The following is a 27,295-nucleotide window of genomic DNA, read 5'->3' as shown; positions in this document are numbered from 1 at the left end:
TATTTGTATCCAAGGTAGTCATGATTCAAATCGTACCTTAAGAATTGTTTATTGCCACGGTAACTTATGAAAACAATGTGTTCTACACATATACAGTATACAGTAATTTTTAGAATGCTCGATAGGCGGCAGCATCTTCCGTGCATGTTTGAGCCACAAATTAGCTCTAAAAAATATGATTGACGTATCAGATATAACCTTTTCGTTGCGTTTTATACGTTAGGTGTTACGATTAGAATATACACGCGTCAACATTTATTAAATTAGTAAAATCGCGGATAATGCATAGACTTTTTATCGTATGTGGTGTGTAGTTTTTCTCTGCGATACAAGGGGGCGTATATTTACAAGGATTTCTCGTTATGACATCTGTAAAAAGGATCATAAACGGTGGATATATGTACTTCAGTTACCAACGATATATCGGCAGTAGATAAATCTTATATTCTATTTGAACATGTATGTACATAATTATTCAGAGATTTCCTGGATATTTAGAATTTATATTTTAAGAACAGACTACATTTCGCGCAAAAAGTGGCATGCAATAATAAGCGTCATAATTTTATTAATGAAATTTTTCACATACATATCATTGGTATAAAACATACGCGTTATTAGAACAAAAATACATACAAGCTATGAAAAGGATGCTCACGATGGTATATATATTTTATTTATAAACTATAAATATAAGAAATTGGATCGATCTTTTCGTAATATGTAACAAGACCAATGAAACTGAGACATATAATTAGTTATAAATGTGTTATATCATTTCAAAAATGACTTTGCGTTCTGCAAAATTTATGCGATTTAGGTCCAAAAAGATTTGATAATGCCATATGCACCATCGAGCCAATTTACTACTCATCATGGAGCTCATCTTTCGCATACCTCTTATCTCGATAAAAGAACTTCAACCGCATTTCTCTCCTATAATATTATTCATTCATTCACGTCATGGATTCTCATGTGTTACACGAAAGTCTCGATTGAAACATCGAATTATACCATCGCTCCGAGGAGCAACTTCAATTCGCGTCATTTGAATCTTGCCGCCACTTTTGAGCTGCCTCCCGTCTGGCATCCGGTACTAATTGCGATTGCATACCACCTAAAACGTTGCTCGTCGCTTCTGTAGCTAAGATAATTGGCTTCACAACAGTCGGTGGTATTTGTCGTAACACACCTCCTACAGCACCAGAAACTCCTTTTTGTTCGTGTTCTTCGCTAGCTACACGAACTAATTGATTTGCCGTTTCTCCTAAGCCCTGAAATTAAAAAATAAAATTAGCGATCTTATACTCCAGTATTTTACCATTCCAATAATTTACCTCTTTTACTAGCATATACGCATTAGCCATCCCTTCTCGAATATCCAATGGCTGATTATATCTTTTCCGGCGTCCTTTCTGTCCCTTGTGTTTACGCCTCACGCTTGGACCAGGACTCACCATATCATAAGCTGTCTCGGCTGTACTTTGTATAGCGTGTATCAACCTAGAAGTCAATTCCAACGCCGCCATTGCGGTAGACGTCGTAAAACTGTTTGCACCTCGTTGTAATCCTCTAAATATCCTACCATCTTTCTGGTATTGTTCGATAGGCAACCAGAACAAATCCCTTATTCCTTGAACTGCAACAAACATATTGTCGTGCTTAAATATATATTACATTATTCTGAATTTTATTTACAATACGACGAACATATACTTACACAATTGTACTAACGAGTGCATGGGACCGACACCGCCAAGTAAACTTGGAAGTTGATTCTTCTTTATATCTTGCAACCATTCGGAAAGTAAAAACGTTACTAATTTATCGAATCCCAGAAGTCCATGCCGATGTGTTAATCTTTTCAGTCTTAATTCGGAGCAATTCAACTGCGCCAGGCCCATTAGAAGCCCTGCTAACGGCCCATGAGTGAGGTCTACACGCTTTCCATGATAATCTAATCGAACAAGGACTTCAGGGGAAAATATCACACTCCTAACATGAATCAAATAAATCAAGTTTCAATATTATATATCAAAAAGGGACATTAGTCTATAACTATTATTCGAATATTATTTATAATTTTATTAATATTACCTAAAATATATTGGTTGACAATCTTCGTGAACTTCATGCGTCGGTTTCACATTCACATTGTTTTCTTTGATCATCAATTCATCCTCCAAGAGTATCAATAAGTTCGGATCTATGCTATCGTTTTGTGATGTATTCGTTGGCGTTAGTGCATTAGGCGCGGAATCGTTCACACTCATAACCGGTGGGTGATGCGTCGGTGTTCCTTGCTTGGACACTGGGGCGGATTGCGAATTGTTAGGTGCACTAGAATTTTCTTGAGCTTGCTTCGAACCATTACTCAATTCGTTGAAAAATTCTATCAAGAACAGTAGGCTATCCTGGTCGATATTTAATCGCAACGGCAGTAGACTGAGTTTTAAACAACATTCTTGAGCACTTAATCTTGGGTCCGGTCTAACATGCACCGCTTTCATGGCAAACATATTCGCGTGAGACTGTCTCGGTTTTGCTTCACTACTATATTGATACAAGAACTTGTTGATGTGCGAGGATGCCAATCTGTCTCTGATTTCTATCTCGTTTACCAATAATATTTGTCTTGCTGCTTCTGTCGTGTTTTCCGGATAAACTTCGTGTTGAAAGCGCACTTTATTCAACTGAAGTTCCATTAAAATATCATGACGGCGGCCAGGACCTCCCATTACTTGCCAATCGGTTGTTTCTTTACATTTTCCACGTGGTGAATTTGGCGTACTTCCAAAATGTACTTCGTTCGAATTAGACTTATTGAAAGCCACGCCATCCCACCATGGTGACCTAGTTCTATAAGCGTAAATGATATATTGTACAATGCATATGAATCGATCACGTCAATATTTAATGACTAGGATGCATACTTATCCTGAGGCGCCGTGTTAGGACGAACCACAATGTCATTGATACTGACTTGTTTCTTGGCTGTCGGTTGCAGAGCTTCAAAATCTTTTCCTCCGTACATGTGCCAGATCAGAGTCATTTCACAAAGGGTATACCTTAAAATTGGAGCTGGGAAATGTCTCGGCGCCTTAAGTAGATCAGTTTTACCGAGTGGAACCGCGAAGTGATTATCTATTATCCTTAAAGATTCTTGACAAAGCCAACGAACTTCTGGAACACCATGCCTGGGCATAATTCCTGTACCCGCTTCTTCTCCTAATATACAAAAATCTTCGTTTGGATCCTCAGCTTCTATATTACATTCTGTTTTGGTACATTTCTCGGAACTTTTACACATTTCAGGTACTGTCTGTGAAGCAGGACGAGACTCGTCGGGAAAGAAAAACACTTCCACCTGATTCTCATCCACTAACGTATTACCGTCTGTATTCGAAGGTATTCCTACAACATGATTCTTACGAAATAATAGATATAGGATGTTTCCTCTTATACCACTTGATATTACCTTTTACTGTTTCTTCCATTGCCTCTTTCATCAAACTGTTAACACGTTCAACTTGACTCTTACTAAGAGTGTTAATACACTCATTCCCTAGAAGACTTTCTTCGTCGCCAGAACTTGGTACGGTAATACTACTTTCGGCGGTTTCCATGTTCGGCAAAAGATCTCCATCATTGGCAAAATAAGTTAACAATTGAATAAGAGCACGTGCAGAATCTGAGCAAGTCCGAACGTGCAACATGTTATTGCTTGCCCTTAAATCCACTCTAGGTGCACCACCGCACATTTTATCGTTTAATCTCAGCGACAATTCAAATAATCCTACGTCCATTACGCACACATAATCCCGACGAAGATCCACACCTTTCCCTAATTTGTTAGATATGAACAAGGCAATATCTTCTGCTATAAAACGTAATGTCGAAGTGTTTGTATGCGCAGCAATATTGCTGGAAACACTAAAATTACCAAGAGTTACCATTGACCTTAACGGCAGATGGATTGGTCTGAAATCATGTGAGTTCCCTATTACATTATTGTGCTTAGTGAATATTGCTTAAGTCAATGAATATAAGAACCTGTAATCGACCGTGCAATTCCAAAGATGCAAGTGTAATTCTGTTAATATTCCTGGTGGAGAATATCCAGCAACAGGATGATCGGCTACGTCCAAACAATCTGTTAACTGTGTAAACCATGATGTGCCAGTGTTACACATTCTATGCCTTAATGTAGCATTTGCAATGCCTACCGCTACTCTGAAAGTCTATTTCAAAACAACTTATGATTATTCAATCGATTAATGAAAATGATAATTTTATTCGAAGTTTAAAAGAAAAAAGAAAGAAAAAAGAGAAAAAGAAGGAACAAACTTTAATACGGTGCGTTTGATGAGCAGCTTGTATCCTAATAGCGAGCATCACCATGTCATCATTATTGTTTGTTCCCATTACGTTCTCGTTTAGCCCGCTTTTATATATAGTGTTTTGACAATGTTGCGGAATGTCGCTATTAATAGGTCTCAGTGACGGTGGTTGCAAAGGAGTCGTCATTAATCCACAATGATCCAAAGACATCCCCCTTATCATGGCGCAAACGTAACCCAGATTTGAATTTCCTTTGTACGCGGTTACCGAAAATATCGTCGTATCTTCTAATCGAATTATTAATTCGCCTTGTTGCCCAGGGATGACGTTACGCATTGAGTCACGAACAGGAGTATACATACAGAGAAGACCTTGATCTATATTCAAAATTAGTGCTAGATTGCTCTGACCATTCCTTGACATGTTGTTTTGATGCTGCCTATAATGTTTGTCGGCTGCAGAATAAAATATACCCCCTTCCTCCGAGTCCGAATCGGAATCATACTGAATCCTGCTTTTACACGTGCTAAATCTTAAGACAGAAAATTATAAATCTTTTTAATCGAATATATAAAAATTATATTATCTGCTTTCAATGTTGGTTACCTAGGATAAACAGATTCTTGCAACAAGGTAGATGCCAAATCGAGACCTATGTGATTTTCCATGTGCGTACCATACTTCGGTCTTGGCGCTGATGGTTTCCATAAAAAAAGATCAGTATTGAATCTATTGTATAGCAATTCATACAGATGTTTCGATGGTATTTGGACGGAAACACACGGGAAGTTAATTTCTAATTGTATTCTGGAACTACGGATGCCTTCGTCCATAAACTCTAACATCTCTTCTCGACTTCCTGGTATGATTAATTCTTCGCCCTCTCTGTTGAATCCATAGAGTCAGATATATGTCGCGTCATGCTTTCGTAAATTAAAAAATACTATCATGCAAACCTTTGTTCTGAATCATTCTTGTCGCCTTGTGTAGGGGGTTTCGAATGAGGGGTATCAGATTCATGAATAACACGCTTTGAACTGAACGGAGATGGCTGATGTTTAGGCGTATTTTCTAGAGTTTCATCGAAACTAGAATCTGGCTCTCCTTCAGAGCTATCCTCCAGCTGGTCGCTTAAACGTTGTGGATAGATTGTAATAACTATTCTAGCCCAATCAAATCCTTCGTTAACTTGTTGACATGATGCATTATTTTTTTCATGAGTTGTAACTTTGCCTATATTTAATGGAACGTCTGTCTCCGTTTCTGCATACGAAAGCAGTAACTTTCGGAATTGAATTTCGAAATGTTTTTTCACAGAATGCGGACGATTCTTCGAGAAAATTGAATGCGGGCGAGAATGAATTTGTGCATCTGTCATTTTCAAAATCATGTAATCTGTTCTCACCGATCTCTTCCACCATGGTGCCCGATTCATATCGTGCAAAGGTCTCAAATCTGGTATTGGAAACCTATTTTTAAATTATTGTACATGAAATGTTTTATAATTTCAATGGATCTTTATTTCTGTGTACGTGTATGTAAATTACCTTAATTTTATTGTACATTGCGACGAAGATACGTTTATCATAGCAGCAAAGTCTGACAAAGTGGGACTTTCTATGGCTTGATAAAATAAAGTTTGCTGATTCTAAAAATTATATAGTAAGAAAATAATGGAAACTGCGCAGTTTAGTAAATTAATATAGTAATAATACAAACTGGTAACTTACAGTATTCTTATTACTAGATACAGTATTACAAACGCAAATAGGTTGCGGATTAAGTAGGGCACATATCCTATCTACAATAGTTATATCCACTTCACTTTTGCACGGTTCCAATTCGATACTAAAAGGAAAAATGTGATGAAATTAAGTTAAACTGACATGTTTCAAACATATGTATACTTATACTTACTCAATTGTTGTATGTGGATCTGCACATTTCAATAGTTGAGCATATCCTGTATTTTCAATATGCTCTACATATTTAAATTTCATTTTAAAGTCTGTTTTATTAGTGAAGCCAAAATTCGTTGAATCCTCCTTTGGAAATGTAAGCAGTTCAACAAATTCAGTTGGTGGAGTCGTGTTTGCTCCAGAATTATTTGAATCAATTAAACATTCTACAATTTCTAAGCTAGCTAAAGTTAGTGTCCCAGATACTACAGAGAACCATGAAACATTTTTTTCTCTTCCTTCAATTACTAACGGCGCAGCAAGTAATCTATAATAAGCAATAAAGGACTTAATTCGAGATTTCATATTTCATTTGTCATATACTAATTTTAGATACCTAATATGACTTAAATGGCAAGCTTCTAAGAGTACTTTTGATGCCTTATCAAAGTCTTTGTTTCCATATCCTCCAGCTCTGAACATTCCTAATTGTTTGAAAAATTCGTCCGCCGAATTTTTCATCTGACGTATACTGGAACACGTTAAACCACCTCCTTCTACGCACGTGGTTAGTATGTCTTCGTGTAGTAGGATTACAGCTATGGAAGATACCCTTACGTGAAAATGAGATGTTTCTGCAGATGGACTATTATCCACACTATGCCTGTGTTTCTGTTGCTTTGGTAAATTTGTTGCTGAATTTTTTAAACTAATACTACTAGATAATATACTCCCGTCCATGCTAATATTATTGCTTGTGATCGAATCATTCATTGATGTTGAACCAGGTAACCGCATCGGTAAAAACTCGTCTTTATTATCTGACTCATCTAAAGATGCCGTCGACCATCCTTGTGCATGCCTTAAATCCTGTTAGAAAATTTTTTTAAACATAATATATCCTTTCCAACTTTTTGAAATTGCACTATTACAACTTTTATAGTATACCATAGAACGTAATCCTTGAGTTGGATGTATTTGATGAATAAGTTCTCGTTCGACGCGATTAAAGTCACTACCAGCCATAGGCTTTTCCGTACACGCTCTTGGCGCAACATTACTAACATCTTCTAAATCTGGAGAAGCAAGTCCATGCCCTAATTCCAATAACACATGCACTTGCCGTGGACTTAAAAATGAAGTAAAGGATCCCAATGTCACTTCTAACTCTACCTGAAGTAATTAGTTCTCTTTCATTTCATACCAAACACATTATAATTTAAAGCTATTATTCTTTTTTATATTGAATAAACCAAATTAATAATTAAGTTTTACCTTTGGTCCTGAAACACCCTCTCCTTGCTTTAATTTTAATCTTATTTCCTGTCTGCCTGCTAATTTAGCAAACATTATAGGATTTGATTCGCTTAAATTATTAATAATATTTGCTTCTGGAGGAGTTTGCATATTTTGAGTAGGAGATATTTGTGCAGAAGAAAAATGACCATCTGAATTCTGTAAAGAAAAACTTCCTCAAAAAATTTTCAGTCACATATTTTTCTTGTTAGATCTAGTAAAAGATGTTACTTTAGAATCTGGTGTAGAACCTCTGCTTGTTGTTATAATGCTTCTAGAGAAAGTTCTCGCTCGAGATGGAAATTCATCTGTGTGAAATGTCACACCTTCTAAATAAAACCTTTTTGTTGTGAATGCTGACACAACATATCCTTTTGTTGATTGACTAGGGTCTAATGAAGTACTGCTTGGATCTAAGCCTGCTTCATCTGAATATTCAAGATTTTTTATAAACATTTCTATTGCAACCCCCGTTGACGAATCTAGTGGCACATGTTCCAAACGTATTACAGTATCTATAAATCTTACTTTCACTCTACATAAAACTGAAATACATAAATGTTATATGTATTCTAACAACATCTCATCACCATTTTTCTAAAACATTTGCAAATTCTTACTTGAATCTATTGTTTGTGCAAACAATTCAACTCCTTCTAATGGCTGTGAATTTCCAGCATTTTTTGCATCTTCCTGTAAGCACTCTTGTGCAAGTTGCATGCTGGATGTCATAGAGCTCCACATAGACTCAAACATTGAAGTTCCAGTTTTTGCCCTCTGTCTAGGCTGAACGGTTAATCTTAAACTGGTAACTTCTACATAACTAGCTTCGCTAAGCAAAGCTGACCATGGTATGCTAACAGACATTTCTGATACAAAACCATCAACAAATTCTAATGGAAGTTGTTGTTGCTCTCCCATTTCGTTAAGGGCCTGTTACAAAAAAAATTCACATGCATATTTATAAATCTTTTTACTCACTTTTAAATGTCATTATAGGCAAACAAATAACTTCACGCATGGCCTAAAGTAATTGCCTTATCTTTATTTTTAGCTGAGGGCTAACAAAGAAACATAAAACAAAGAAAATAACAGTACCTGTACATCAAGGCTGACATTGGTTACACGACCAGTTCCATTGTACAGATCTACAGTGAGCTGATCCAATGTCAATTTTTCCTCCAAAAATTGACCCAGATATCGTTGTAGGAGATACCTGCAAGCTCGTTTCTTGATCCCTTGAGACCAAGGAATGCATCCCAACCAAGACATATTTTCTACCCACGTTTGACAATCTAATCTATGAAAGGCATGGAATTTTCGAAAGTAACTCTCGTCATGCGTCTCGTTATTAGGCCTGTTATTCGGGCACAGTGTAGGAATAGCAATTTATCCACGTGAATTCCATCTTTCCAACACGTGTCCACTTTGGTGCAATGATCCTTAACATAATACGGTGATTCGGATATAACGGGGTTCTAGCTGCGTAATATTTTCCTTTGGATGCAACTACACACGCATACACACACGCACGCCCGCAAACATAGAATTCTGACTATCGCACAAACACTATGAAATGAAACACTGGTGTCTCATTGACTGAAATCAGCTGACTATGGAGAGAGATGGACCGATATCTCTGTTTTCCAATGTTCCTTCCCCTTTCCCGTATTGATGGATTTTTCATTTCATATTTTTCTTCCTAGATTTTATGTAAAATTTTTATCATGTTCAACTATTTTCATAGTTTTTTTGCAACTGTTCTGTTTTGCATGTTTTTTTTATGAACGCGAGCATCTTCATTTCTATTTTCCTATAACGAATGAAATAATATAAAAAGTTGAGGAATGAAATTAAATAATTATATCCTATGCTTTTCTGAATGTTACTTTTTGAAAGATATTTAAGGGAAAATTCTTTTGTTCATCGTTAATTTGAAAACGTATAAGATATAGGTGAAAATTATTTTTATTATAATATTACTATATAGGTGTTTGAATGCTTATGTATGAAAGAATATGATCTTTCGGAAGAAAAGATCGTACGATAAACAACTAGATGTATTCTTTTTATTGTGTTTCTTTTTTAAATGCACATGCAAATTGCTCTTTAAACAGAATCGAAGTATGAAGCATTTATATCTTTATTCTTGTCTTTAACAATTTAAACTATTTGTTATGTATTTTTCATGTTTCACGAACAATTGTTTTTCGACAAACAATTCGCTCTTTTTAAATATCGTTTAAAAGTTAATTGTTTAATCATGGTTTTTTAAAAGTCAATGTAATCGATGCAAGATATTTTTAAAATGTTTACTAGCCTGAATGTGTCTATGTTCATAGTAATTTCTGTATATAATTTACTAATAAGTTCAGGTATGTGGAAATTGGTTGATCTGTCATTCGGATTGTCCGATAATTTGCTAAAAATTAATTAAGGATTATATTTTCTGTTCCTACAGATAACAAAGAAATTTTCTTTTGTCATTTGAAAGATGGCACTAACCAATATCTTACTTCTTAGTCAAATATCTGGATATGTCGTAGCTCTTGTTTTATCACTTTGTATCATCATACCAATGAGTTTGCATGAAGACGAATTTAGGTAGTTGTCTTTCTAAATAAAACCGATTCTCGATATAACAAATATTATTAGAATGTATATACATGGAAATAGATATGTTATGCATTGATTAACATTTGTTTACAGAGGACATTGTCTGTTGTTCTCAACAGGAACTTGGCAAGAATCAGACGGTCAGTTTGTAGTAAATTGGGCCTCACAAGCATACTGTAATTACACGATATTTGTTGGTTTGATGTTGTTGTTAACATCTGCGGTTCAAATTTATCGGCTTTCCCTGTTTATGTATCGTGGAGAAGACAGTTCCTTCCTATCTGCATTCATAGATGTTGTCAGTTCAATATTCCTTACAACAATCACTTTAATCGCTGCAATTATTATTACGCTTGGATTTATGACTTGGTGTCAATGTATGACCAAAAGATTTCCATCTTGTGAATTGGCAGCTGGGAATGACATTGATAAAGCTGATGGTATAGACACAACTGGTTTTCATATTGAATTAGCTGCAGTCCAATTTGGTACATGGACCAGTTTATCTATTTGGGTTGGCCTGTCAGTATTCGCAGTACTAAAATTGTTACGATATCATCAATTAGAAAATATGAAGGTTTCAATGTACAGAGAAAGACAAAGATTAATAGAAGCTGCCAGAAGTAACGAAATACAGGAATCAACTTAAAAATTTTGATTGTTTAAAAGTCTTAAAATGATAGTATTTTTTTATTCTATTATTCTTACTCTTCAGAGAGATATTTATACCCTATGAAATCAGTTTTCCAAACGCACACTTTGTTGTAATCAATATAATCATAAACATTTAATGTGATCCAAGATGATTCATTTAATCTATTAAGGAGTTGAAAAACTGTATTTACGGAAACAAGAAGTTATAATGTTGAAATGAATATGGCTTATACTTAAAAGATATAATTTATTAGCTATATCTTTGTGTTTATACATATCAAGACTGTATAAAATTGTAATTTATGCTTTAAATTAGGATTTAGGTTCAGTATCTTTAATTTAACTGATAGTATTTCAGTTTTTTTATTGTGTATTATATTTCTGCCCAATTGTATATACAGTATGTAAAAATGATATAAATTACATTAAAATATATTATTGAGAAATATATTACATAAAGAACATGTAATATACAATTGGTGATATTTGTAAGTATAGATATATACAATTATATTCCATGAACTTATGTATGTAAATTAAGAGTTCCATGTTATAAATAAGCATACATAAATGTAGTAAGAACTATATTTTGTAAATATAAATGTTATATATATTCTCATAATATATCAGAATTATAATAATATATTGATATTTATTATATGAAAGAGGCCAAACAAATAAATACCAGGTTATTAAAAAAACAGACATTTGTTAAATAGAAATATATTAGGTTAAAATTACTCTACATATTCCAAGAGCATTCCTACGGCTTCCCATGGGACACTTTCTTAAAGGTGGATTAATAATTACGAATGGTGCAATGTCTGTTGACATACATTCTAAGTCAAATGTAGTTTCGTTCACTCCTATTACTCCATCAGGGGCACAAGGACCACCTCTAGTTCTTAAAGGATAACATGTATTATTATATTGTACTAAGCCATCTTCCAGGCAAGGATTTTTTACACATTTTGGTATAACTTCATCCTTAGGAAGTACAACATAATTCTGTGGTGCACAAGGTCCTTGCCTATATGCTTCATGACAACTATCATTCAATGGAAAATATAGAAATCTAGGTCTGCAATCGCATACCCATGTACTTTTACTTCCAGCTCCAGGATAAAGAAGCATGCCTTTGGGACATGTATTTGGTGCAGCTACTGGAATACGTTCTGTTATCTAAAACAAAAAGGAAAACATTGTCTGATTTTCGTTATATTATATGATTAGTCGTCTCCTTCCTTATGCCCCTTAATTATAATTACCGCCGCATTGCCGCTCACATGAGATATCTCTTCATTATTTGGAAATACAATATCCTGACAGGATATTATATAATCACATATTACTAATGTGATACCAAAAATTATCCACTTCATTTTTTATGTATAATATAATAAGATCTTCATATAAAATTGGAAGAAGTATTTGGCCTTCTTGAAAGTCGTAAATTATTTAAATTTTTTGTTTAATGCTAACATAGACATAATTAAGTAAACCTCCATTATAAAAAAAAAGTAAAGATGCTGACACTTTGCAGTACACTATACCTATGAATGATCTGAAATAACCCTGGAGTGAGTGGAGATTTCAAGGGCAAGTATAGTTAAATACAATAAGAAAGTTAAAATCAATAACCAATCAACATTAAGCATTTACTGGTAATTCAAGTTTCACTCCCACTACTTTTCAGTGTACAATTCTATATTCTTTTTCTAATACAGATAAAATGTATGAACTTTGAATATAAAAATTATTAACTCAAAACATCATATGTACTGTATTTTATGCTTATTAAGTGCTTCATCACATTCATAACTGATTAACTTCATTCTGTTTCCATATATGGATCATATGTTTTTCTAATATCATTTCCACTTGATAAAAAGGAACTTTCACCAAATCCTGGACAAGATTTAAACTCCATATAAAGATCAATGATTTGATTAATATTCAATTCCTTAAACTGAGTAAATATATTATAATTTTTGTCTATTAATCTTACACCAAAACCTGGTATTATTTTCCTAAAACATTTGTATTAATAAAAATATTTACATATTAATATATTTTAAAAACATTCTGAAGAAATGTTGCTTCTATACAGTTATACTCACTCCAGCGTTGGTATTATCTTCAATGATGGCGAATATGTACAATGTCGAACAAAATGCCAAAAATATATCAGGTTTTCCCTTCCACCAAATAATGATAAAAGATTAGATTTTGGTTCTAATTTAACAACATAAAGTAGTTCATCATCTTCCAAAAATATAAGCTTTCTAGTCTTTAATTTTTTGGTACGTTGCCATGGTAGAAATCCTTGTCTATCTAATGTTCCAAACATTGTAGAATTAAATAGTATGTTAAACATAGTATATAAAGTTAAATTTTTGTTACGAAGGCATGTCAATTTCTAAAAAGACAACAAATTAAAAATTATAGCAATCTAAAAGATTTAAGCTTCATTTAAGTAAAAGTGTTACAAACTGTTTTGACATGTCTAAACTAGCAATACTAACATTCCATAGAGATGGTGGTAATGCAAGATAAAAAATTGTTCTTCCATGCATCATGAAGCCTGTTTGAAATATTACACTTATTATTAAATGTCTTATAAATACAGATCTAGTTACTGTTCCAATTACTTGCATACAACTTTTCTCTTCCCATTTTCTTTTTGGTACATTATTATATAGTTCACATAAGTGTATATTAGATATCTTAGATATATTAAATGTCCTATTTAAATTTAACATTTTGGGCATCTTAAGAAGATTTGCTTGTGTTATGTTAACTCGATTAGGAAAGATTGTTTTTAAACTTTGTAGTCCATGATAAAATTCATTATGATTTTCATACAAATGTATAAATGATACACCAGCTTCTAACAACCTTCTTGTTAATAAACCATAGCCAGGATTTAATTCAATCACATAACACATGTTTTCTAATAAATCATCTTTAATCAATGTAGTAAACTCATTGCTTACATTATCATTTATTAAATATGGATCGATCTTATTTACATTTAATGACAAATAATCTTTTATAACTTTATCCCTAAATATTGGATTCGTCTCATTTAAATATTTGGAAAGTGCAAGAGAAATTTTATTAATCTTATCATTTTCTGTATGTAAATAGTTTGAGTTGTCTTTGTACTGTGCTAATTGCATAAAACTTAAATATGAAATAGGCTTTCTCGTCAAAGAATGAATGACATTATTATGCAATTTCCCAACTTGTACTATAAATGAAATCGATAATGTTATTAATTTATGATATAACATTGTTTTTATTCCTTTGGACAGTAATAACTATTATATTGCGAAAGACGTTTTTGAGGTTAGGCCCATATATCACAGTTTGATTTAGAAATCAAACAGAAAGTATAAAAGAAATCTCACTTTATAACGTTTTCTAATTGTTATTTTGAGAATCTAGTTATGAAATGTCATTTTTCTCTTTCTCTTGCTATAATTGAACATTTGTTAATACTGGGATCTGTATATATACATAAAGGGTAGATTGAACGATAGAACGCGAGACTTTGATGGCTTTGGTATAAAATGATCTGTGATATTAAAAAAATGATACTAATTTTTTATAACATCTTTATGATATGCTTAAAGAAAAATAGTATTGAAAAATTATAGGTATTCATTGTGATTGATATGATAATTAAATGTTTGTACAATGTTATTATACGGGTAGTTATCTGCTTTGTTATAATATTGTATATTGCTGTTTTAATTAAGCTGATATTACGAATTTGTAAGTATTTTAACTTTTTTTTCTATATTTATTTTTTCACGAATAAATTATTTTTCGTTTATATTTTTTTATAATTTGGAAATAATAATATGTAGGTATATTTAGAAGAATTATATTACATATACTTACAATTAGTGTTAATTTATTAATGGGTTTATCAATGAAACAAAGGAAATAGTTAAATAAATGATTTCTGTCTTACAATGCATATTTAAATTTCTGATACTTCGATTTGAAATAAATAAAATTAAATAGTTCTAAAAGTCTTTAGTCGATTGTTTTTACAAATCATATACAATGTGACCTACATATATTAAAAATTTTGGTGGAAATAATTTTTTGAAATATTATAATATTAGTAGAGGGAGGGGGGGGAGAAATAAATATTGAAATAAAGATTATATTTCACTTTATACATATGTTAAAGCTTCTGTTGTATAAAAAAATATGTATGAAGAATTTTGTTATTCAATTTATTGCTACTATATTAAAGAATTAGTATGTAGCTTTGGAAAGAATCTAATGTGTGTTTTGCCCAATATAACCTTGAGAGTTAACATTACTTTCTAAGCTTTTTGTTTAATTTTTTTTATAGCTTGTGATGCGGATACTGGACACAATCATATGTATAGTATATATTTGAAGCATTGTCAATAAGTGATTCAGTTTCTTTTAAGAAGAGAAGTGTGAATATTTATTAATATTAAGAAAAACAGTTGTAAAATGGCACAGAGTGCTTGTTTATTATCTCGAATAGTGGCTTCTTCTATAACTGCTACAGTAAGAGCAGGTAAAATTATAAGAGATGTTATGGCTCATGGAGGCCTAAATATAATAGAAAAAGGCAAGGATGATTTACAAACTGAAGCTGATCGTTGTGCTCAAAGGTGTATTATTGCTTCATTAAGCCAGCAATTTCCAAATATTACCATTATTGGTGAAGAAGGAGCATCAAACTGCGAAGTACCATCTGATTGGATTGTAACAGATGTGGATCAAGAAGTACTAAAATTAAAGTTACCAGCCTATCTGGAAGATATTGATCCTAAAGATGTGTGTATTTGGGTAGATCCATTGGATGGTATATATGTATATTATTTATTTCAATCATCTTATGTTATCATAGTTTATTTGCCAAATATGTATATGAAATTGAACTAATATTTTTAGGAACGTCAGAGTATGCACAAGGTCTTGTGGACCACGTTACAGTACTAGTAGGAGTGGCAGTTGGACATAGAGCAGTTGGAGGTATAATTCATCAGCCGTATTATAAAAATACAGAAAATGAAATACTAGGACGCACTCTCTGGGGTATTAATGGTGTAGGATTTGGTGGGTTTGCACCAATTCCTCCACCAGAAGGAAAAAGAATAATCACAACTACAAGGTATAATTGGATTTTAAAATGGTTAAGATTGCTGTTGTTTTAAATAGAAAATTACAAACATGTTACATTCTTTCAGTTCACATTCAGATAGCAATGTTCAAGCAGCTATAAATGCTTTGTCTCCTGATGAAGTTTTACGAGTTGGTGGTGCAGGATATAAGGTAATATAATTAGTGTAATTATTATTTTTTAGTTATTTAGTAGTATTTTATATATATGATATAAGCATTGTTTCTTAGATAACTTCATTGTTGTTATTTATTCAACAGGTGATACTTTTAATGGAAGGCAAGGCTCATGCTTATGTGTTTGCTAGTAAAGGTTGCAAAAGGTGGGATACTTGTGCCCCTGAAGCTATTCTTTACGCAGTTGGTGGCACACTAACTGACTTTTATGGGGAGCAGTATTCCTATAATGCAGAAACCGCATATTCAAATGACAAAGGTGTGTTAGCTACTGCCCCTGGTCAAACTCATCAATGGTATTTAAATCACATACCATATGAAATAAAGCAAAAATTAGGGCAGTAGTGTCTATAACTTTATAGAAAATGTTTTAATATATATTTAAATAGGATATTAAAAGATTCTGAGAATATGGCTAGGATAGAAAATTTCAACCTTCTTCTTCTTGCATTTCAAACTTTTTATAATTTAGTAAGAAGTAAATTAAAAATATGTTCTGATACAAGTTCACTAAATATCTATAGTTATAGTATCTTTTAAGCCCCTTTGGAACAAATGTAAATATAAAAGAAGAATATATTTAAATTGGAAATATCTCATTCTTTTCGTGAATTTTTTACAATTTTGATTTGAGTGTATCGTGCAGGATTCGTCGTAGGATTTTTCCCGATGCAGTTCGTGGAATATTTTCAATGAATTTAACACCACCTCGAAGTCGTTTATGGCTTGATACACGTTCTGAAACATTTTCTATTAATTAGATATGAAACAGCTAATTCAGAAACTAGCATGTTAGTTACAAAATTTACCATTTACGAATTTAATAATATCTTCTGCTGTTATATTAGATCCTTCTTGCTTAACAACAAAAGCAGCCGGTAGTTCGCCTGCTTCTTCATGCGGTAGTCCAATAACCGCCGCGTCCTTAATTTCAGGGCAGGTTAATAATATTGCTTCTAATTCAGCTGGTGGAACTTGAAATCCCTTGTATTTAATAAGTTCTTTCATACGATCTACTATATAGAAATAGCCCTGTTCATCGTAATATCCTACATCTCCTGAATGCAACCAACCATCTTTATCGATTGTTGCCGCGGTAGCTTGTTTATTATCGCAGTACCCTTTCATTATTATATCTCCTTTGAAACATAATTCTCCTACATTGTTTGGTCCTAGGGGTTTACTTGATTCATCTCCATCAATTGGTATTACTTTAGCTACATGTTAAAAAAGGTATCAGAGACAAATTCGTAAAACATAACTTTTTAGTTTTTACCTGATACTCCTGGAACTAACGTTCCTACACTTGTATATTTTGTATTATTATCAGGTGAATTCATCACTGCCAAAGTAGTTTCTGTTAATCCATATCCTTGTTTTATTATTGGCATATTTAATCTCTTCACAACCATCTTTGCAATTTCCTCTGATAAAGGTGCTGCACCACACCTAATTAAGTAAAAGATACGAATTCTCGATTTTTGATAAAATAAAACATCATTTCCTAGTGAAATATGCTAAATAATTGAACTCACCAAATCTCTTTAATGCTAGATAAATTATATTTATCTACAATAGGATGTTTCGCTAAAAACACCATAAGTGGTGGCACAACAGTTATGTGCTCGATTTTGTACTTTTCTATGGCATGTAAGAATAGTTTCTCTTCAAAACGTGGAAGAATTACGTTTTTATTTCCAAAAACGAGTGCTACAAGCATCACGGAAAAGGAATACACATGGAAGAATGGTAATAAAGCTAAACCTGTTGTATTGGTATTTACAATATTAGGTGATGCAACTGCAAGATTTTTTATCACAGACAAAAAGTTTTTGTCTGTTAACATTACTCCTTTTGGCAATCCTGTAGTGCCACTAGAGCATGAAATAACTGTCACATGATCATTAACATCTACAGAACAGGCATGGAAGTTGTTATCAATAATTATGTTTGATGTTAGAGTTTTAATACTTGGTAATTTACTATCTACGGCTTCTGTTAACATTATAAGCTTTGGTAACCAGAATAGCTGAGGAATAACATTGTATATGTTCTTTGCTCCGATTGCTGATACAAAAATGTATTTTGGTTTTGATATATTTAATGCATGTTTTAATTCTCTTTCTGTATAAAGTGGATTTAACGGGCAGACAGTAATACCTAAGTAAAATGCAGCACATACAACTGGACAAAATTCTAGATTGTTTTCACTACATATAGCTATTCGATCATCTTTTTTTAGTCCCTCTTTACTAAAGGCAATTGCCAATTTCCGACTAATGTCTAAAATATCTTTAAAGGTTTGTGATTTTCCTGTATAAGCATTTATCTGAAAAAATTTTATTATATTTATATATTTATATTTATATATTTTCAGTTAATATGAAGTAAATTCCTAAGTGGTTTTTAACGTAATAAAAGATGATTTACCTGTGCTATCCAAGAACCGCGAATACTTAATTGGTTTAATATCAATTGTCCTAATGTTATATTCTTGAATTCCAAATCGGGCAATGGCGGTCCATGTAAAATATTTTTTTCTTGCATATTGAGAAAACGTTTTTGCATATTTTATAACGTGCTGAAAAAAATAATTGTCTTTTATTTAGTAAAATGAAGATTAGTAAGGTATGCAAATAAGCATCTTATTTGAACATTTATGCCACAGGCTAATTAAAGTTTATCTGCCTAATCATGCTAACAAAGAAACTATAATTTTCGATTAGATTAAATCGAATATTTTTTTGTAGGTAATATGATTACATTTATTTACATTGAATATACTTCTAATGGAAGATACAAAAAATTAAAATATTCAATAACGCCTTATTATGTTCATTTACCTATGATTATATGTATATGTTTTTTTCACACTTACTAACGGTATATAAAGCGATCTTAAGAGCTAAAATATAGGGAGTGGTAAAGTAAAATAATTATATATTTAATTTTCATGTTAATCAGTCAGCATTTTTTCTTAGAAAAATTTATATTCGTAAATATAGCATTGATCAATTTATTTAAAATGCTATACAAACCCCAATCCCTTTATTTTTAATGCCTTTTTCTTATTATTATTTACAATTTAAAGTTGTCAATTTTATGACGTATATACACTGCCGAAGATGGCAGCACGTATTACGAGATTGAATGAAGTGAAGATTATACATATGTATATATTGCTAGAGTTTAGGGTTTCGTAAATCTATGTTATAGGTTAAATATGGGTGAACAGTGAAAATAGTTGTGCTCGTTTAATTTATATACAAATTTTTGGAAAACGATTAGAGAAAGACGTGTGCCGTGTGCGGAAACACGACGATTGAAACCAAAATATGGGTGTACCAGCATTTTTTCGATGGTTGAGTCGGAAGTATCCTTCTATAATAGTAGAATGTATCGAGCAAAAGGTAGGTTAGATTGTCTATTTTTGTGAAGAATATTCCCCTTGTAATACACAAAAGTAGATGTAAAACTTGTATTTTTATTGTGACTTTATAGCCGATAACTACGAATGGTGTACGTGTACCTGTGAATTCGGCAGATCCTAATCCAAACGGAATAGAATTTGACAACTTGTACCTTGACATGAATGGTATTATACATCCTTGTACTCATCCAGAAGATAAGTAAGTATTTTTGGTATAGTAATTATTAGTTTATAAGATGATTAAACAAACATCATATAATATCTTTATAGGCCAGCACCAAAAAATGAAGAAGAAATGATGGAAGCCATTTTTGAATGCATTGATCGCTTATTTCGTATTGTGAGACCAAGAAAATTACTTTACATGGCAATTGATGGAGTTGTAAGCATTTATATGATATTGTTAAAGAATTTGTGTGTGTACAATTATTATATTCATGTTGATTATATCTGTAGGCACCCAGAGCAAAAATGAACCAACAGAGATCAAGACGATTTAGAGCTTCAAAAGAAGCAAGTGAAAAAGTTAACGAAATAAAGAGAATACGTTCTGAATTAACACTCAAAGGGGCGTCCTTGCCACCAGAAAAACCAAAAGAAGATCATTTTGATAGCAATTGTATTACGCCGGTTTGTATAACATTTTTTTGATATATTAAATCTCATATATGAAGAATAATTTTTGGATATAATTTAATTACAGGGCACGCCATTTATGGCAAGATTGTCAAAGTGTTTGCATTACTACATACACGATCGTTTAAACAATGATCCTGGTTGGAGAAATATAAAAGTAATTTTAAGTGATGCGAATGTACCAGGTGAAGGAGAACATAAAATAATGGATTTTATACGCAAACAAAGAGGTAAGTAAACAATTAAATATTTAAAATATCATTGTATTATATGGAACATTAAATGTAAAATATTTTTGTTTATGTAACAGCACAACCAGATCATGATCCCAATACACAACACGTTTTATGTGGAGCCGATGCTGATTTAATTATGTTAGGACTTGCAACACACGAACCTAATTTTACTATTATTCGTGAAGAATTTAAGCCAAATAAGCCGAAACCATGCGATATATGTGGTCAATTAGGACATGAAATGCAGGAGTGTACAGGTGCAGAGGTTAATCAAGGAGACGAAACAAATACTTTTGGGTCTGAATGCCAGTATATATTTGTGCGGTTAAATGTCCTCAGAGAATACTTAGAAAGAGAGTTGCAAATGCCTAATCTACCATTTAAATACGATTTCGAGCGAGTTATCGATGATTGGGTGTTCATGTGTTTCTTCGTAGGAAACGATTTTCTTCCGCATCTTCCATCTTTGGAGATTAGAGAAGGGGCAATTGATAGACTCGTTAATTTGTATAAAAAAGCTGTATATAAAACAGGAGTACGTAATACATGTTAAAGACAAAAATATCTGATCAGCTGTTCATATGTACATATTTACAAATGTAAAGCAAGAAACATTCAATAGTAACACTTAATTACAGGGATTTTTGACAGATAGTGGAGATGTAAATTTAGACAGAGTTCAACTTATAATGTCTGAGCTGGGCGATGTTGAAGACGAAATTTTCAAGAAAAGACAACAGAATGAATTAGCCTTCAAGCAACGTGAAAAAGATAAAAGGAAACTATCGCTGGGAATCAGTAATAATAAACCAAAGTGGATTCCTACGGGTCAATTTGCACCAACTGTATGTTTTAACTTACAGTTAGTAAAGATTTATCTTAATAGTACCGTTTAATACATATATTTTTATTACAGCGTATTGGTGAACATGTGAGTCCAGTACAAAACGCACGTTATGAAGCTTATCAGATGCGTGTTTGTGGTCAAAATTATCATACAAGTGCAAAAAGTTCTCAGGAGATGTTAGAAAGTATGATGCGTCCTGAGGTACGTTCTAGATCTCTATTTTTATTCGTACATAGTTTGTTCGTAAATATATCGATTGTTTGTAGAATTCGATTAATCAAGCAATGAAACGTAAAAGAGAGTTAGTTGAAAATGACTCGGACGACGATCAAGTACACGATGAAGTTAGATTGTGGGAGGATGGCTTTAAAGATCGTTATTACGAATCGAAATTCGACGTGTCTCCTGATAATTTAGCATTTAGGTAAGATAAGTTATATGATGAAATATATTACGTAGATTCTGAATTATAATAAATTTTATTTAATTACATACAGGAATAACGTAGCGTTGCAGTATGTGCGCGGTTTATGTTGGGTTTTACGATATTACTATCAAGGTTGTGCTTCGTGGAAATGGTATTTTCCGTATCATTACGCACCATTCGCTAGCGATTTCATCAATATCGGTGGTCTTTCTACCGAATTTGAGAAAGGAACTACACCAGTAAGTACTTTGAGACTGAATCAATCATTGCAAAGAATCTATTTTCCTTGTTTGGATGTTTTAGTTCCGTCCATTAGAGCAATTGATGGGTGTATTTCCAGCAGCTAGCAGTAAACATATCCCTGCTCCGTGGGCAAAATTAATGATCAATCCAGTAGGTTGAAATTCGTTATATGTAAATTATATGACATATAATTTCCGATACTTATCAAATTTTTTATATTAACTTGCATTAGAGATCGCCAATTATCGACTTCTATCCGGAAGATTTTAAGATTGATTTAAACGGTAAAAAATTTGCTTGGCAAGGAATAGCTCTACTTCCTTTTGTGGACGAGAAACGATTGTTCAAGGCATTGGAGCCTTATTACGATTGCTTAACAGAAGCAGAAAGTACGTCTATTTCAGTAAATAATAAGATTTAAGTATATGATTTCTTTAAAGTTCATAATTTAACATTGATATTGATGTTTTTAGAGAAACGAAACGTTGAAGGAGACAACCGGCTATACGTAGGACTTGGCAATAGTGGTTATAATTTTATAAAGGGACTTTATACGAATCACGTACTATTCGACGCAGAAACTCAAATATGCATAGACAACATGCGAGGTACGGTTTTATTAGCAGACGATTGCGTCGGAGATGGGGCTACTTTACCTTCACCCATAAACGGTCTACCAGTCAGGAATAATAAAGTATATTGGTACGTATGAAATACACTAGATCTTAAAATGAAAATACTTATTTCATCTTAAATCAGAAGTACAATTTTTATCTTTTTTCTATTATAGTGCCAGATTCAGAGATCCAAAATATAGTAGTAGTTTCATTTTTCCTGCGAGGAAGTTGAAGGGTGTCAGAGAACCACCAAGAGTTTTGAAACCTCAAGACTTTGATCAAATGAATCGTAATACTGGAAACACTTGGAAACCACAAATTGGTTTCACTCCTTCCACACAAGTAGCTACATTGAACGATGCAGGTCGAAGAATACTTAGGTAGGTTACAATAAGATCTTTATAATATTTGTAGTATTTAATCAATTTAGCATGAACATATAAACACAGGTATTTCTTTTTGTACGTAGACATTACACGAACCACAATGGAGTGCCACCACCATACAATCCCGTATCGATACAACAGTCGCTATATCCAGCACATCACGGTAAGTTACAATTTTAAATATATTAAATTAATTGATCGATGTTGAGATATCTGTTGACATTCAAAGGACAATTAAGAATTAAGAAATAAAGTAGAAAGGAACACGAGTCTGATTTATATTAGAAAACAAAGTGGTCACCGCGCGTTAAGTCCTATGCTCAATGTGAGTCACAACCCTTGATCTTTCAAACAATACCGTGCTTATTAGAACCAAATTGAAGCGCACGCGACTCTTTCAGATTACCAACAACACAATTCTTCGTTGAATAAAAACCACGTACGGGTGGTATTCATTGTTTTCTGCACCCTATCAGAAGTCGCGGCGACACCCCATCTCGTCATTTGTGTACGTGTTTCGTGTTCTATGCGTCGATCGATTAAAGTTGTCTCAGGAAAGTCTTTTGTTCGTCGATCTGACGAGTTTTTTCTTTCATAATGTTATTTTAATTATAATCAAACAAAGCCATAAATTAGCTAGTACCTTGAGTAAGAACTTGATTCATAAGGATGAATTATAGGAAACTGACTCGCATAATAATTTCCACCTAATAATTTGGACCTTGGAAATGATTATAATTGAATAATCGCCACCTGAACAAAAGTTAACGCTCATCAACATTTTTTCTTGAAATAAATGAAAAGCTAAATCCACAGAACCAATGTCTACTCCTATATCCTTGCTTCATTGTACTTTGCTTTTTTCGTTCTATATAGATGGTGAGAGAAATCATGTTCTGTCCTCATCATCCTCGATTCACCGTCATCTCTATGCTGGCTACATCAAACTCGTTAAAGTCACCGAGAACTGTCCCCGAAAATTGGGAACCGATTAGGGCCGTCCCAATTAAGGGTCGACCACCGACGGTTGTTAACGACCTTTGACTTCGTAGCCACGCAAGATTTTTCCATCTAAAATCCAGCTGACAGACTAGCGAGACGGGCAGGAGAATTGATTCTCCGTTTGCTTCAAGTTAGTTGTTCCTTGGCTGCATGTAGAATGGAAAGAGAGGGAAAGGTGGGTGAAGAGGGGCATGAGGATGGGAAATCGGGGGTCAGAGGCGGGAGCACGAGTGTGCAAGGGGTTTGCGAAGCCGAGGGGCTTCGGTCCCGGATTAGCTTCGAGGGTAGTTCGTCACGTAGAGCGTGACTTCGGCCGTTTCGTTGTTTGGCACGTCGAGGTGGAACCAACGGTTCCACGGTTTTCCCCCAATTATAAAACAAACGCGGTGCACTCTGTAATTATCCAATTAGTGGATGTTCCACCATCATCGCCTGCTATCACCGTCGTTGTAACCATCGTCAGATCGTCGTTGCAAACCTGCCCCCGGCTTTTCACGAATCGTCCGTTCTCTCCCCAAGCAGGTCGATCTGTCTGGCTGAGATTACAAAGCCGAACAAACGACTATTACTTTGTACCAGTGATTCGTTATCGTTCCTCGTTGTCGACGTCCGAGTTCCTCCCGTGGCCTGTAGCAGTACACCAGCCCGAGGAAACGACTCGTCGATTACGCGAGCTTTAATGGGCGTGCATCTGTGTTTCGATCCGCGTTTCTTCAATGCACAGACGGTCGATGGTTTTTATGTGTTTTGTGGGGGATTTGGAAATTTCCTTCGAATGGTATTATGGAAAATTTGGTAGTTGGTCAAATATTCGATGATAGGAAGATTGTTACCAACGGAGGCATGCAAATTCTTGGTATATTAGTCCTCCTTTCGATCAATGAAATGAACGAAAGTTGATAAATTTTCCTTCCATTCTTCTTCCTCACCTACGATTATGCATGCATCTCTCACGGTATAAAATCACATACACACTGTTTTCTTCGATAGAAATTTACTAGATGAAAGTTAATTAATCTTTCTTGTTGCGGAAATCTTTAAATAAAAAATTACAAATTTTTATAATTAAAACAAGGCGCGAGAAGAATAATTCGCGAATTATGAGAATGCAGCTGGAAATACCGATTCTGGGAAGATGAATTACGATCGTTGGACGATGACAGGAGCAGGAGGCGTAATCTGATGGGTGCACACGCGACAAGAAGTAGCCCGCGCGTGACCGTAAAAACAAAACGTTGTTACACGGTGTGTGATTGATTTACCGAGGGGTGTAAACGCCAGGCACACGCGTGACCTGGTCGAACGGACCCTTCGTCCAGGAAGTCGCATTCACCGTCCACATATGCAAGAATTCTAACGTTCTCGTTAATGTGTTTAATTTCTGCATCGAATACATTTTGGCATCGTCTACCTGAAATTGACATTTGTTCCAAGATGATCAAAGATCAAGCAGGACACTTTCACGGCGGATACGGAGAGATCAACGTTGTTTAGATAATGTCTCGAGGAGACTCGACAAGATAGAAAATTTGAAACAACGGTCTCTCAAAACAAAATATCGTATTTTGTTACAATCAGGCGAATTACCGGATCAAGGAACCGAATTACAGGGAGGCTATTACAGGAAGGTGTACAAGAAGCTGCGGCTCATTTACAACTGTATTTCATGAATCTTCCTAGTACCATGGGTCAAGCATACGTTATGGAGCAAGCAAGTCGAGCAAGCGGCTAAAGTAAAGCGAGTCAGCCAGCCAACCAAGTAGCAGCAAGCAAGCAAGCAAGAAACAAGCAAGCAAGCAAACGCTTCCTAGGGGATGAAACTGAAAGGAGGAGTAGGAGGCGAAGGGGAAGCAGGAGGAGAGGGTTGGTCTACGTTCGTTCGTCCATATCTTCGTCCAGATGACAGGTGCAGAGGCCCCTCGTTAGACAAATTAAGCTTCGTTCTTGGCCTCCTGCCTCGATGCCATAGCGTCTACTACTCTCTACGGCTTTGTCCGTCTGTCTCTATTCCATCCTCGTCTCTCCGCGTCTCTGTGTCTCTGTCGCGCGCGCGCGCGTCAGCTCGTTCGGGACTGGTTTCGAGTGGACTGCAAACACTCGTGCAGCCAGCGGTAGCAGAGCCTCGAATCGCACAGACACCGGGCGCAAGACCAAGAAGAACCGTCCGGAATCGTGGTGCTCGCTACCACCAGCTATCCTAACGGTGGTGCATAGAATTCCTTTCGAACGTTCCTCGCGAATCGACGAAAGCGAATCGTGGCAGGATCTTCTTCGTGGAAGGTTTACGAGGGACAGATAAAATGACGATTTCTTATCACGATGACGATGATGTAGTTGTTACGTATGTTTTTGACGTTTTCTGAAAGTTCAAGATGTCTACGATCGTGATCTTTTCGATGCGAATGCTTGGAAAAAATTTGTAAATTTACGTCACTTTGCTGGACCATTTTCTTTTTTCTTTTTTTTCTTTTTTTCTTTTTCTAATAAATTATCTATTACTCGATTTCCACGTAAGATTACTTACATGAAAGTGAGTAAGTTTTAACCACGAGACGATCGAAATATATCGAAAGCAACTAAAATATCTTCATCGTCGAGCTGTCTCAACGCGACGACCATACAAAACTATTAGAGTGCGTATCTTCTGAAAGCATCCACGTTCACGGCGCATCTTCGGTCTCGATTCGCTGGTGGAAATTACCTCTCTAGGCCGCGTCCCATCCATCGGCAGCGAGGTGTGCCGCGTCTATTTACAAGCTTCTCTCTTTCTCTCCGTCTTTTCTCTGTCCCTCGCGGAAACTGGCTGCCGCTTTCACGAGATATTACCTGTAATGTCCGCTGCATCCATTACGCGTCATTATCCATCCATTAGTCGTTTTCAGATCCGTAAAACGGACGGTTCGAAAAAAGACGTTTAGACGCTCCGATGCACGGAACGGGCCAGCCTTCTTCTTTCATTCGCCTTTCTCTCTATCTTCTCCCACGGGAATATTCCCTCGAATATCCTTCTCGCTTATCTTGAAATTATTCTTAATATTTATTATTATTCTCATCTTATGGGAAGTGATTTACCATAAATATACAGAACAGTATAAGATAGCGAAAACAGTATAAGAAACGAAATCAGGATACTTGTCAATTTTAAATAATTCGATCTCAACGAAGTTTCAACCACATATTTCCAAAAGACCCTTAATAATCAAACTTTAGAAAATTCTCGATAGTCTACTCTTAAAAACATGCTCATTCAATCTCCGACAATTGACCGTAATTTAAAAAAGATAATAAAAGTAAACGATGAGAGGCGATTA

At 34.3% G+C, this 27,295-nt stretch overlaps 7 protein-coding genes across 13 annotated transcripts in view; 3 read left to right on the top strand and 4 right to left on the bottom strand.

Moving 5' to 3' along the window:
• Positions 1 to 33: 33 nt before the first annotated feature.
• Positions 34 to 9,190, bottom strand: LOC122567933 (autophagy-related protein 2 homolog B). Its single transcript, XM_043727106.1, has 19 exons — positions 8,634 to 9,190; positions 8,156 to 8,468; positions 7,767 to 8,080; positions 7,515 to 7,694; positions 7,188 to 7,412; positions 6,637 to 7,109; positions 6,259 to 6,567; positions 6,072 to 6,189; positions 5,889 to 5,989; positions 5,298 to 5,810; positions 4,948 to 5,226; positions 4,348 to 4,873; positions 4,054 to 4,241; positions 3,479 to 3,981; positions 2,934 to 3,414; positions 2,098 to 2,859; positions 1,721 to 1,995; positions 1,338 to 1,639; positions 34 to 1,274 (listed from the first exon to the last, which is right to left on the bottom strand). The coding sequence occupies exons 1-19, from the start codon at positions 8,805 to 8,807 to the stop codon at positions 1,035 to 1,037; spliced, it is 6,276 nt and encodes a 2,091-aa protein (XP_043583041.1). The 5' UTR covers positions 8,808 to 9,190; the 3' UTR covers positions 34 to 1,034.
• A 615-nt stretch (positions 9,191 to 9,805) lies between these two features.
• Positions 9,806 to 11,288, top strand: LOC122567939 (transmembrane protein 179). Of its 2 annotated transcripts, XM_043727124.1 has the most exons (3): positions 9,806 to 9,910; positions 9,997 to 10,139; positions 10,245 to 11,288. In XM_043727124.1, exons 2-3 carry the CDS (start codon positions 10,030 to 10,032, stop codon positions 10,798 to 10,800), a joined length of 666 nt encoding a protein of 221 aa, XP_043583059.1. In that variant the 5' UTR covers positions 9,806 to 9,910; positions 9,997 to 10,029; the 3' UTR covers positions 10,801 to 11,288. The 2 variants fall into 2 exon arrangements, with proteins under 2 accessions (XP_043583059.1, XP_043583058.1); XM_043727123.1 differs by lacking the exon at positions 9,806 to 9,910 and having other exon boundaries at positions 9,920 to 10,139.
• A 153-nt stretch (positions 11,289 to 11,441) lies between these two features.
• Positions 11,442 to 12,490, bottom strand: LOC122567941. The gene is made up of 2 exons (XM_043727126.1): positions 12,074 to 12,490; positions 11,442 to 11,987 (listed from the first exon to the last, which is right to left on the bottom strand). The coding sequence occupies exons 1-2, from the start codon at positions 12,185 to 12,187 to the stop codon at positions 11,532 to 11,534; spliced, it is 570 nt and encodes a 189-aa protein (XP_043583061.1). The 5' UTR covers positions 12,188 to 12,490; the 3' UTR covers positions 11,442 to 11,531.
• A 134-nt stretch (positions 12,491 to 12,624) lies between these two features.
• LOC122567937 (dimethyladenosine transferase 2, mitochondrial) lies at positions 12,625 to 14,114 on the bottom strand. 2 transcript variants are annotated; one of them, XM_043727120.1, is made up of 4 exons: positions 13,461 to 14,114; positions 13,331 to 13,389; positions 12,926 to 13,139; positions 12,625 to 12,835 (listed from the first exon to the last, which is right to left on the bottom strand). In XM_043727120.1, the coding sequence occupies exons 1-4, from the start codon at positions 14,099 to 14,101 to the stop codon at positions 12,637 to 12,639; spliced, it is 1,113 nt and encodes a 370-aa protein (XP_043583055.1). In that variant the 5' UTR covers positions 14,102 to 14,114; the 3' UTR covers positions 12,625 to 12,636. The 2 variants fall into 2 exon arrangements, with proteins under 2 accessions (XP_043583055.1, XP_043583054.1); XM_043727119.1 differs by having other exon boundaries at positions 12,926 to 13,224; positions 13,331 to 14,114.
• A 332-nt stretch (positions 14,115 to 14,446) lies between these two features.
• LOC122567938 (3'(2'),5'-bisphosphate nucleotidase 1) lies at positions 14,447 to 16,759 on the top strand. 2 transcript variants are annotated; one of them, XM_043727121.1, is made up of 5 exons: positions 14,447 to 14,585; positions 15,181 to 15,666; positions 15,756 to 15,975; positions 16,052 to 16,136; positions 16,245 to 16,759. In XM_043727121.1, exons 2-5 carry the CDS (start codon positions 15,309 to 15,311, stop codon positions 16,503 to 16,505), a joined length of 924 nt encoding a protein of 307 aa, XP_043583056.1. In that variant the 5' UTR covers positions 14,447 to 14,585; positions 15,181 to 15,308; the 3' UTR covers positions 16,506 to 16,759. The 2 variants fall into 2 exon arrangements, with proteins under 2 accessions (XP_043583056.1, XP_043583057.1); XM_043727122.1 differs by lacking the exon at positions 14,447 to 14,585 and adding an exon at positions 14,932 to 15,083.
• LOC122567934 (5'-3' exoribonuclease 2 homolog) overlaps positions 16,305 to 27,295 on the top strand; it is a 32,257-nt gene continuing 21,266 nt past the window's right edge. Inside the window, exons 1-16 of the mRNA XM_043727108.1 lie at positions 16,305 to 16,419; positions 19,377 to 19,570; positions 19,662 to 19,789; positions 19,861 to 19,972; positions 20,047 to 20,220; positions 20,294 to 20,456; positions 20,537 to 20,997; positions 21,101 to 21,307; positions 21,379 to 21,510; positions 21,576 to 21,733; positions 21,807 to 21,975; positions 22,040 to 22,129; positions 22,212 to 22,368; positions 22,453 to 22,681; positions 22,770 to 22,976; positions 23,066 to 23,145. Of these exons, the coding sequence (XP_043583043.1) occupies positions 19,496 to 19,570; positions 19,662 to 19,789; positions 19,861 to 19,972; positions 20,047 to 20,220; positions 20,294 to 20,456; positions 20,537 to 20,997; positions 21,101 to 21,307; positions 21,379 to 21,510; positions 21,576 to 21,733; positions 21,807 to 21,975; positions 22,040 to 22,129; positions 22,212 to 22,368; positions 22,453 to 22,681; positions 22,770 to 22,976; positions 23,066 to 23,145 (2,542 nt within the window). The 5' untranslated portion in view covers positions 16,305 to 16,419; positions 19,377 to 19,495. The remainder of the gene's footprint in view (positions 16,420 to 19,376; positions 19,571 to 19,661; positions 19,790 to 19,860; positions 19,973 to 20,046; positions 20,221 to 20,293; positions 20,457 to 20,536; positions 20,998 to 21,100; positions 21,308 to 21,378; positions 21,511 to 21,575; positions 21,734 to 21,806; positions 21,976 to 22,039; positions 22,130 to 22,211; positions 22,369 to 22,452; positions 22,682 to 22,769; positions 22,977 to 23,065; positions 23,146 to 27,295) is intronic.
• On the bottom strand, positions 16,606 to 19,270 carry LOC122567935 (luciferin 4-monooxygenase). Of its 4 annotated transcripts, none has more exons than XM_043727110.1 (6): positions 19,199 to 19,270; positions 18,591 to 18,741; positions 17,696 to 18,489; positions 17,437 to 17,609; positions 16,970 to 17,377; positions 16,606 to 16,898 (listed from the first exon to the last, which is right to left on the bottom strand). In XM_043727110.1, the coding sequence occupies exons 2-6, from the start codon at positions 18,726 to 18,728 to the stop codon at positions 16,777 to 16,779; spliced, it is 1,635 nt and encodes a 544-aa protein (XP_043583045.1). In that variant the 5' UTR covers positions 18,729 to 18,741; positions 19,199 to 19,270; the 3' UTR covers positions 16,606 to 16,776. The 4 variants fall into 4 exon arrangements, with proteins under 4 accessions (XP_043583045.1, XP_043583044.1, XP_043583046.1 ...); XM_043727109.1 differs by lacking the exon at positions 19,199 to 19,270 and adding an exon at positions 19,004 to 19,192; XM_043727111.1 differs by lacking the exon at positions 19,199 to 19,270 and adding an exon at positions 19,039 to 19,191.

This window comes from Bombus pyrosoma, linkage group LG5, assembly GCF_014825855.1.
Source record: "Bombus pyrosoma isolate SC7728 linkage group LG5, ASM1482585v1, whole genome shotgun sequence".
NCBI classification, from domain to species: Eukaryota; Metazoa; Arthropoda; class Insecta; order Hymenoptera; family Apidae; genus Bombus; species Bombus pyrosoma.
Note: the sequence above shows the minus strand (reverse complement) of the source record. Positions and strands in the feature narration are given on the sequence as shown.